This window comes from Pteronotus mesoamericanus, unplaced genomic scaffold (genome assembly GCF_021234165.1).
Source record: "Pteronotus mesoamericanus isolate MK-2021 breed Mesoamerican mustached bat unplaced genomic scaffold, CSHL_Meso_final scaffold_651, whole genome shotgun sequence".
Classification (NCBI taxonomy): Eukaryota; Metazoa; Chordata; class Mammalia; order Chiroptera; family Mormoopidae; genus Pteronotus; species Pteronotus mesoamericanus.
The window spans coordinates 8,343,492-8,355,000 of NW_026555325.1; the positions used below are offsets into that span (position 1 = coordinate 8,343,492).

Consider the following 11,509-nt stretch of genomic DNA (forward strand, 5'->3'; position numbering starts at 1 on the left):
AGGCTACGCTTGTCAGTAGTCAATGGAAGAATGAGATTCATAGAATATGTCAACATTAAAAGACGGCACACACTATCATTTGAAAAGTGATTCTATCACCCACAGAAAGTATGAAACTTAAATGAAATTTTTTTTGTGTCTCATAATATTTCTGGGTAGCAGATGCTTTCTCAAAAACAGATTTTTCTCTTAAAAATATCAAATATAATTAACACCTTCAACATAAAATGAAATCTTTGCTTCCAGATGCATTTCAAGGTGTTGAAATGAATCTCTGCAGCCCTCCATGGCTGAGAGTTTCCACTGACTTACTGAATCTGCTGCCATCTTTATGGGGCGTGACTGAAGAGCTGTGAGTGAGGGAAGGGCATGTATACGTTACCGTGTTTGAAGGAAGCTTATTAAACAGCAGCGTTTTGAGAAAGGTCTCTTGGCCTATTCCTGATCAACATGGTATATAATGAGTAGGTTAAGAACTAGGTGCCCTGTTATTTTATTATAGAAACACCTAGCTAGAGTGTTACCTAGATAAGTAAATTCAGGGCAAGCCTCATGGACACTGTGTCTGACAGAGAAAAAAATTCTTGTTTTTAATGTACGTGTTGAAAACATTGGTCTTGTTTTAAACATTCCATTCTCTTAATTTTAGTCTTTGAAATTAAATTATTAAAATATACTTAATTTTAACTATCAGCTCCCTTGTGAGAGTAAGGGGAACAAAAATTAAAGAATCAACTTGTCTTCTCAATTATTCTCTGACTTTAACAAAATATAGATTAACGTGGTTAATAACACTTCATTCCACCATATCATGGGTGTTGGGAAGCACGTGTGGGCACCGCCCCCACAAAGATTTGTCTTTTCCAATGTTAAGAACACATTTACAAACATTTTCTTGCTTATCTGCCAAATGTGACCACATAGTTTTAAGAAGGGATGACTTTAATGTAAATTTTTATTCAGGAAGGAATGCTGGTCATAGCTAATGACAAAATTCAATTTGAGTTTATGAGTGTAGAAGACATTCCACACATAGGTAATTTTCAACACTGTATTTGCCAAAATCAGGGAAATCTTTAAATGTTTGAAAGGTAGCTGCCCCCTGCCCCGCCCCATTAATTAGTGAGAAAATATATATGGATAGTTGTTGTGAATACAGTATCTCGCCATTATAACATGTGTGCCCACTATTTTCAGGATTGAAAAACATAGTAAACTAAGCACTGTGTCTTGGCTGGAGATTATAGTATTACTTTGAGAAGATGCTATCTATGATGCGGCACCTTTGTGACTGAAGCAAACTTACCGGTGTCATTCACCTCCTTAGATGGTAAACACTGCCCTGGAGAGGTGTCTAAAAATCTCTGGTGCATGTTTGTATCTTTACTTTGCACTCGAAGGGAGTACACCTGACAGGTGACGAGTGCCACAGTGTCCAATCTAAACGGACTTGGAAATAACCCCTGCGCCCTTCGGTCTGTGGGTGAGGAGGCAGTTGGCTCAGTGCCTTCCCCACACACTAGGCCTCAAAGCCAGTGCTGTGATGTGCCATCGCATACTTTGGGTCTTATGCTGGTTAGGGAGAGGGCGCTCTGTGCAAAATGGACCTTGTTGTTTCTGCTTCTTACTGTTTCTGCTTTTAAATTCCCAGCCTCACGGACCCTGAACTCCTGCTTTCTTTGATCTGCAAGGGCCTCTGTGGCCAGGACTCCATCTGGCTCCCTGACCTTCACTCGTTTGTGCTTACAATTTTGCTGCCTATCAGCGGGCCCTCCTGGAAGCGTAAACCGCTGCCTGCCCTATGCAGGAAGCCTGCTGGACGACCCAGGGCCCTGGTCTACCCTTCTCTTCCCGGCTGCTCCTCAGGCTGCAGTGCATCGAAGTAACTCATTTCTAACGCTAGGAAAGTTACAATTTACCTGCCAGTAAACAGAAGATGGTTTATCAACAGACTTTACCTTAATGACTACAAATGTTTACCTCCTGCTTTCCAGAATGCAAAGAAAATCTTGGAAATGTCATAATATCTTACAAACATTTGCAAAACAGATCCTTGTTCATCCGGAAAAGAAACAATTGTATTCAATGTCTCTTGACACAAGGAAAGTGTTTAGTGAGAAACGTACCCATCGATGTACACAGTTACATGTAAATGAGGTATTTTAATTAAAAATGGCAGAGGGCACTTTATTAAAAATTTATTTTACAATCTAGCCATTCAAAACATCTTTACATCCACAAATACAGCAGCTTAACTATTGGAGTGTAAGTGATTTGTCTTGAAAATACTATATTTGTAGCTGTATCCAAATATTTTCAAGAAATATTTACATCAAAAGTACTGGTTTTGTTAGAAGTATTTTGATTTCTCTATTTTTACCCATGAAAAAAATGAAAACAAGTACCTCAGTGTTCATTTTATGGGTAAGGTGGCCCCACTCACAGTATTTCCCACGTTTGTTCGAATTACAGCTGTTTATCTTGCAACTTTCTTTAAGATAAATTAAATGCAAATGTAACCCTGTGAATCATGGGAATACCTGCCAGACCCCTTATTAATACCTCCACTTAAAAACGCCTGTGCCAGGGAGTCATTAATTTGCTAACAGGAGAGTGCTAAAGCAGCCCTTCGCCACAAACAATTCTGAGAGGGCTGCCCAATTAGCCCCATAGCATCCTGATCCTCCTTTCAGACCCCGTGGCCCTCTGAGGACCCAACGGGGCTCGGGTGATAACCTGGCAACCCAGGTAGAAACCCAGCCAAGTGCGAGTGTTTGAAGCTGCAGTTTGGCTGCCATCATGTCGGCAAAGAGAAAGAATTCAGGCACCATGTCATCCAGTACAAAGGATAAAAACGGATTCCACCGGAAATTCAATGTGGCACCACATATGGGATACATGAGTGCGGTTATACAACAGGCCACATATTTTTTTTTGAACAGTCTCCTCCATGTGATGCCGAGGACATGTGTAACCATCATAACGTCTCTAGGAATCTGTATTTAATTTGAGTTGGGGTGGTGGCAGGGATTGGAGATCTGAAGCCGCCACAGGTTTGTGGCAGATGGCTCTGTGTCAGCTATGACAAGCAGCCAGGCTCAGCTTCCTCTGCAGATTTTCTGTTCTCTCTGATCAGGTAAATATGGGCACACTCTGGAAAGTTCTACAGATTCTGCCTTAGGCTGCAAGTTTGTGACTTAGCCCCATCTGTCACAAATCTTCCCTTGGTTCTGTTGTAAGCAGAGACCTGAATTTACCATGTAGGGCTGCCCAAGAAAAAGGATTCATGTCACCCTGTAAGAGGAAGGGAGAGAAGAGAAAGCAGTGAAGAAGCATTAACGACCGAAAGGCTGAAGTGTGCTGACAATTCATACGGTGAATTTGCATAACTGACATCAGTTCGATTTCAAAAAGCCACCAAGTAAATGGTTCTCGAGTTTTATCACCTCAGGAAATTCCGGTTTCTGATTGGTTTCAAAGAGAACTATTTTCAACCACAGGGGAAGGCTCCTGGTTTGTTTGTTTGTTTGGTTGGTTTTTCTTTTGTTTTTGTTTGTTTTGCAAATGGGTACATTCTGCTGCACATATATTTTCTGGTTTATGTTATGGATGACAGCTATTAGGAGTTTATCATCCAACTTTTAACTTTTATAAACACAAGATATACATGTTTTTGCTAACGTGAATTTTACTTTTAAGTGGTGAAGGGACAAGAGAAATGCCATTACAATTACGTGGAATTTATAAAGCTCTTCAAGTTTACTAATGGGTTTATACTAGTTATTTCATTATAGCTATACCTCATGGGGAAAATGCTTTTAAGAATTAAGGAAAAAAAGTCTTCCAAGTTTACAGATGAATCATACAGAAGTTAAGAAGTTCACCTAGAGCTACGCTGCAAATGAGTAGCAGAGAAAGACAAGAAGTCAAAGTTCCTAACTGATCTGAATCACCCAAAGTATACCTATTGTGCTAAAGAATTTTTACTTTTGTTTTACTCAGACAAATCAAAGGAAAACCAAGACAAAATCAAGGAAGGAAGTGAAGTAGGAGAGAAGGCAGCGTGGGGAGGAGGGAGGGAGGCTGACACTGAGAATTTGCCTTAAACTGTGCTGGTGCTGTTGCGGGAGTTTAGAAGTTCTAAAAATGTCACAGGCGTTTAAGTTTTCATTCTTAAGGAAAATGTAATGACTTCAGAGGCTGTTCATATTAATGAGCAATGCCTTGTTCACGTGTAGAGTATAAGCTCAAATTAAAAGGAGACTATAAAGTGACCGGTCTCTTAAAGGAAACTTAAAGTGGCTTGGTTATGGTTGGGGCAGATATGGCCTGATACATTTAAGACAACCACAAACAACTTTTCTGGGTGCCGAGTCTGAATGATAAGCTTAATCATTGTTCGGATTCACTTTTAGGCAGAAATTTGAAAATTCTTCTCTTCTCTGAATAACAGCACGTTACAAAGATTTCTAGAATGTTAAAGAACTTGAAGAGGACAAAATAAAAATCAACAGCTGACATTTGAAAAATCTAAAGAAACTACAGGTCACTTTTGTAAGGCATGAGAAAGAATGACATCTCTTCCCTGCCACCCTCCACCCCCACAGAATATTGCTCAATTTGTAAATAAAAGTAATGAGAGATAGGACAGGTATAAAAATGGAACAGACTTTAGTCTGGGAAGTACCTACTTATACAACTGCCCCATTTGTAATTTGTAACTGCCCTTTTGTTCTATTTTCAATACTGGTAACAAGGGAATGTGCAATATATTTTTTTTTTTTGTAAAGCATTTTAAAATACAGTGATCAAAGGTTCTCTAAAAATATAAAGTACTGATCTCAGATCATTGTTGGGAATATTCAGAAAGTAAATTCACATAGTAAAAGTAAGGCAAAACATGTATACAACTTCATGGTAATAAACTTGCTTGGGTTATAAAAGGAAGAATTGTTAGTGTAAGAAGTCAATCCTTGACTAATTATTTCATGATTACTTCTAGAATCTTGTGTTCAAGTAAGGCTTGGGAGTCATAAAGAGTTCCTGTTTTTTCTATGTGACAAGTATGTGGCCAAAGTGTCTAACCTACTTAGAAAAGGAAACGTCCTAAAAGTACAAGAAAGCTGCAGTCAGCGACTAAACTAAGATGTAAACTTTTAAAGACATAGTTTTAGCTTTTTAAAATTAAAAAAAATAATTAAGAAACATTTAATTTCTGTATGCACTGGATTTATCCTAAGAAAAATGTGAGACGCAGAAGGGGGTGTGGGGAGGGAACACTGCCTGAACAGCAGGAATTTAAACATTTCAAGTCTGAAACCATTTCAGGTGAGAAGTCTTGGGCAGTGTTTGTAGTAGAAAGAGTCACTTTAAGAAAAAAAGTATCAGATTCTGTTTCTGCTTTTCAGTTACTAGCATTCTGTTTCAAATCCTGCTTCAAGTTCTAGCCCCCAAACTCTCACTCATATTGAAATTATAATGTCTCATGTGAGAAGAAAGCCAAGTGTTAGTAGCCTTATTCTAGTCATTAAATTTCTAAGTGTGAATCCATATGAAAAATCCTATCCTAAAGTGAACTCTATATGATAAGCCGTTGAGATGATTTTAAAATGTAAACTTTTAACAAAAAAAAAAAAAAAAAAGAATAAGGTGTAAAAATGTAAAAGGAGCAAATTAAAAAATTCAGTGACATTCTATCCTTTTAGATCTTAGAAGCATATGTTTTATAAAAGCAAAGCAGCACTGTCCTATGGAATAAATCTAATGAAAAAACCCTCAACATTTTCTTTACAGTACACACAAAAGACTCTTCCATTGCATAAGAAAAGTAGGTAAAAAGCAGCCTTGGGGGAAATAATTCTCTGGTATTTAGTGAAGGCAAATGTTACCTGAAAATGTTTATATTCATAAAACATAAGTGAATAAATATCATAGCTTATTATATCTTACTTATAAAGTTTTCAAAAGCATTCTTCTTCTCTTTTGGCTCTAAATCCTGTTACAACAACCAAACTGAATCTGTAGTACTTCCTGTCATTCTTCCTGTTTTGCCTAACAATTGCATTTTCAAGCTCTTAATTACTTATAATTCTTGGACCAATTTATTATTTTTTTAGAATAACTTTTAGATAAATATCAAGTTCTGCCAATGAGAACATATATGAAAATACATAATAACATATAAGAAAAAAAATCCATATTAGAAAAAAAAACATAAAATTGAACTATACATATAAATTCTTATTAATGCTTATGCATGAAATACTAACTTATAAAACTTTGAGATGGAGCATTTCAGGATGTACAGAATAAAAATATATATAAAAAGTAGTAACATGAAATAACATTTAAGGTATAGGTTATCTTCTAAGCTGTCTGAGGAACAACTTGGTATACTAACAGCACACCACTAAGCTGACATTCTTTCAGAGTTTTTCCAGAAGTTGTTTGTAAGATAAATAATCACAGCTATGTTATGGCAGTAGCTGTATTAAATATTTCATCTGGAGATCTGTTTTCTTTTGTAACTAAAAGCAACTTGTTGCAGTAACTTTTGAAATGGTTAAAAATTTGCAGATGCAGAATAACAGGGTTAATAAGGCCTAACTTGAAGCAAAGTTAAAAAGTGATACATTTTGATGGTGGAAATGCAATTAGCAATACTTCACCATTCTCATCCTAGAAAAAAAAATTTCTTTTTTGTATGTGATGATGGATGATAACTAAAGTTACGGTGGTAACCATTTCACAATATATAAAAGTCATCATACTATATACCTGAAACAGTGCTGTATATCAGTTATATCTCAATAAACCTCAAAAAAATTCACTGGGAAAAAAACCCCACAATAATTTGACGGTGAACCCCCTGAAAATGGCTTGGTGTCATAGTAGAAAATGAATCCATTTGTATTAATATTATTCTATTTCTTCAATTTTTATAATCTATACATTTTGACAGTCTGTCACATGGGGAAGACTTGATTAATATTTTATACAAATAAGACCACTCTTGAACTTTGAAAATTAGGAAATCTGGATGTAAACCTTGGAAGACTGTTTTCCCCGTGAAGCCTCCTATGTGTGCGATCCAAGCGTGTTGACTCAAGGAGTAATACTGAAGCTGGAACTGTTCAGTCAGCATTTTAAACTATTATGAGCTACCTTCTGAACCATTGCCAAGTTAATAGACAATGAAAGATAATGAGCTTGAAATTGGGTGTTAAATTGCATTTTTGGTTCTCTCCCTTTTTCCTGAAGTTTAACTGTTTCCTGCAGAAACAAAGTCATGTTTTGATGCATCACTATGTATATACATATTTTAGGCCATGAAACAGAAAGAAGAGACACAAGGAGGTAAACTGTATTTCATGTAGGAAGGTTAGATAGTAACATAGAAAAATTAAAATAGGCTGGATTATAAAACTGCTAGATTATAAACTACACTGAATTTATGGAAAATGAAGATGCTACATTCAAAGAATATAAAAAGGTATATTACTCATGGCCTAGAGCCACCTTCAAAACTCAGAAAGCAGATTTATCCCAGTTCAATTACCCAGACATTTAGTAGGGTCTCTTTGTGTTGTTATTCCAACAATGTAAAATTCTTGATTCAAACAAGGGTAAAAAGATAATGAATAAAGGGACTGAATGATGATGCTATTTAAATTATGTCCCTTTTGCCTTTGCCATTCAGAGAGGAGACTGACAGTCTAAATCAAAACAAACTGAGGATTTCGTGTGTCATTTTATTAATCTGGGAAAGGGAAACATTTGATTCTTTAAAAATCATCTTTAAAATAGTTTAAAAAGGAACACTAAACTTCACTGATGTCATTCACCTGAATTTTTGAGGATTGAAGATTTCATTATGATGGGCAGAAAGGCTTATCCTCATTAGTCTAATTGTAGAATCTTTCCTATACTTCCTTTTAAACTAATGAGTTATATTAATCCAGGTTCATTTTTATAAGCCTCTTGGGGCTAAATGTAAAGGACAGTCATCTTAGAAAACAATAAATTTAAAAAAAAAGCATGTACCATGCATTAAGTGCACGTATTTCATAAGACCTAGGTTAATACAACTGGCATCCAGTTTAATTAATCCTTGTTAGTGTAACAACTAATATCCCTCCCTAGCATGTTTCCCTTAAACATTAGTATGTTAATTAAATGTTTTTTTTTAAGATTTTTTTCTTCCTACTTCAATATGGCATTTATACTGTCTAAATCTCTTCTCAATAACTACCTTATAGAGATGTTTCCTTATGATATCAGGTCTCTTGCAGAAATTCTGGAGCCTTTTTGAAAGCTGTTCAGGTGTAGAATACAGATATTCAGCTGCAGGAAAAACAGATACATTTTTAATGAAACAAAAACCTCAAAGCACACACTCGATATTAGTCACTTTACTAATTAAAAATGCATATTGCTCTGTGCCGCCTCATGTTTTACATTATTTAAGCATGATTTTATAAGGTTACCTCAGCTCACAAGGATGTTTAATGCTAAATAAGACTGTGTAGTTGTGCTGTTTAGACATCTCCTTTGGGTGATTAAAATACATTATTCTAACGTAACACAATGCATATGTGATATATTTAGTGATGAGATTCTTTTCAAAGAACTGGTACTATTGCCGTATGTACCCTGTACAACACTTGCATATTATTAACTAGTCAATTGTTTAAATAATTTGGTGTGACTTTCAGTCCTCGAATTTTCCCTTTGTATATCACTAAAAAAATCTGTAAGCAATTGCAGCAACACTGACCTACTTATAAAAATCCATCATTATGGGATGTGTATGCTAACAATGAAGAATGCTATTTGAAAACTTGCTTTTTTGTTATCTTAAAAGAACAGATGGTAAATATAAGCTTACTCTAATGTATTAAAACATAAAATTTTCCTTAACACTAACATGTTGACTTGCCAAATAAACAATTGCTCCCGCCTAAGTTTATTTTCAAACTTTCTCATTCAGCATGAATCATGTATTAAATCTCAACAAAGAGGAAAGTACATTAAAGCAGCTACCTGGAAATATTTCAGGATAAACCAAATCTTTGGGACAAAGTGGGTAACAACCACAATACACAGCTTCCAACCTGAAGAAATTTTAGAAAGAGGATAAAGATATATTAGAGGCATGTTACTATCATAGCCAGAAAGCAGCTCTGTTTGCCTAAGTTAACAGCGTGAGCCCAGAGTTAACTGGGACGATAAACGTGGTCGGCAATACAAGCCTAAAAGCCAAGTTGCTCTTTTAAAAGATTTTATTGATCATATACGAATTTCATAGAACAGAACCAACAGCATATGTTTTGTTCACTGAATTAATCAAAGCGCAGCTCTGCATTTTTTTTTTTTGTTTTTAAAATGCTGTTTAACACATTTTATAATCAGCAGATAAACACATGTAACAACATGGTAAAGTATGGACAGCTTTTCTTAATAATGCTGCAAAACCCCAGAATGTTCATTTTTCAAAAATGTTTAAATAAAATAGCAAATACTTAACTTTAACACTGTAGCCGTAGAAATGATAGAGGCACTTTTAAAAGCATCAGAAAAAATTTACAATCTGTTGTGTTGGGGCATTTTCATTTTTCAGTTCCTGCTTCCAAACGACTTATTATGCAGAATATAAAACTATTCCCCCATTTACTGAAAAAAACGCTCATGAAGTTTACCTTAATGAACATTTTGCTTTCTTGACTAATAATGCAGCTTTTTTCCTTTTATCAGAAAAGAATACTTTAGTTATTAAACGAAGAAACAGGAAAGTTTCACTTTGTGAGAGGCTTTCCCCAAGGACCACCTCTAGGAAGTTTTCCTTCACATCACAGTAGTGAGGGCTAAGCAGAGGGAAGGTACTGCATCTTGGTGGCTGTGTTAGCCCGCACAATGGCTATTGATCTGACATAATAAACCTTAAAGATACCACTGCAATTTCTGTTGGCTAGGAATTATGCGGTGAAATTCAAAACACTCTTTAAATGTTTATTTTATGAGAAACTTTGAATTGCATCCAAAATGTTGACCAAAAGCAGAATTTTATTTTGAACTGCACATTTTTTCAACCCAAGAATAATTTGAAGTTATGTCAATGTTTACCTTGTCTACTTGCAGTGATAAAGTACATGTAATTTAAGCTGCTTTTTTTGGTAATTTAAGCTGTTTTTAAGCGTGTGATGCGTTCCCTATTTTATTGTTAACTGATATTAGTTTAAGTGAAAAAGTATTTACTTTGAGCTGCAAAGTTGAGAAAAACACTGAGTTCAAAGTTTTGCTTGAGAACTGATAGAAGTTACAAAATAACACAGTGGAAAGGTACAGGATCTAGTTACCAATTATTAATTTCAAAATCCAAACTAATATCTAACAATCGCTTCTCTACATACGTAGAGGGCACACAGAAACTCTGATCGTAAGCACAGCTGTAAACTGCTCTGTGACCGCGTTATAAAACACTCACAAAAGTTTTGAGCACGTACACCAGAGATATTCTTTGTGAACGAAAAGAAAATGTGCACTTTATCTGAAGACACTCGGTTTTAAAATGCAGTGCCAGTCGAAAAGCAAATACGTATGAACATTCTCTTATAATTACATAAAATCAAAAGAGTGAAGTCCCAGGCATTTCAGAAAGTGCACATGTTATCTGCTTTTTAATAATGGATTTGAATTAGAGTGTTCTGTTCCCCGAAAGAAAATTGCAGGCCAAGTTACATTTTGAGTCATCGCACGAGCATGCACCATGCCATTTCCAAAAAACCTCTGCTAATTAAAATAGAGTGAGAGATCAATGGCATTGTTTGATTTAGGGAGAAAATAATTTATAAATGGGATTTCAACTTTTATTTGTAAATTATCTTATGTATTTATATTTCTAGTTCCTCAAAAAACAACCATCGCTTTTGGTTATAATTTTAACTTGTTAAAATACCAAACCTTACTGTATACATTATTTACATCAGGACTATGTTTTCAAATATATGACATAGATCATAATGTTTTTAAAGAAATTTATAAAATTCATTCTCATAAGTTTCTCACATTTTGTTTTGAAAAACATATCATCTCCTGACAATAATACAATTATTCATCATTTCAATTCTTATGCACTACCAGTTAAATAATAAATGGGGTTCCAATTGATCTATTGTTAAAATGACTAGCAAATGACCTTTTTATTCCAATTAACAAATCATCTGCTAAATCTATGAATCTTAATATTCAGATCTATTCACTTCAATTCATACAATTTATCTGCAAATAGTTGTTGGGCTTTTGATTCTAAATATAATTAGCTGATAATTTTGCTTGGCTGAATTACTTTTCTGGAGGGCCTGCAAAGGCTCTCAGTCGCATTATCTAGCAATAATGAATCTGATAGGTGAAATTTTTTACTGTAATGAGGATGAGACACAGTTGTGACACCTGAGTCTACTAATAACAGAAGACTGCTAATTATCGACAGCACTTTTTTGTGTGATGCAAG

The 11,509-nt window shown here is 35.2% G+C and overlaps 1 protein-coding gene across 1 annotated transcript in view; it reads right to left on the bottom strand.

The window, feature by feature from the left end:
• Positions 1-2,408: 2,408 nt before the first annotated feature.
• Positions 2,409-11,509, bottom strand: part of GTDC1 (glycosyltransferase like domain containing 1) — a 365,429-nt gene continuing 356,328 nt past the window's right edge. The window contains exons 8-10 of the mRNA XM_054562763.1: positions 9,043-9,113; positions 8,252-8,343; positions 2,409-3,294 (exon numbers count right to left, since the gene is read on the bottom strand). Coding sequence (XP_054418738.1) covers positions 3,211-3,294; positions 8,252-8,343; positions 9,043-9,113 — 247 coding nt within the window. The 3' untranslated portion in view covers positions 2,409-3,210. The remainder of the gene's footprint in view (positions 3,295-8,251; positions 8,344-9,042; positions 9,114-11,509) is intronic.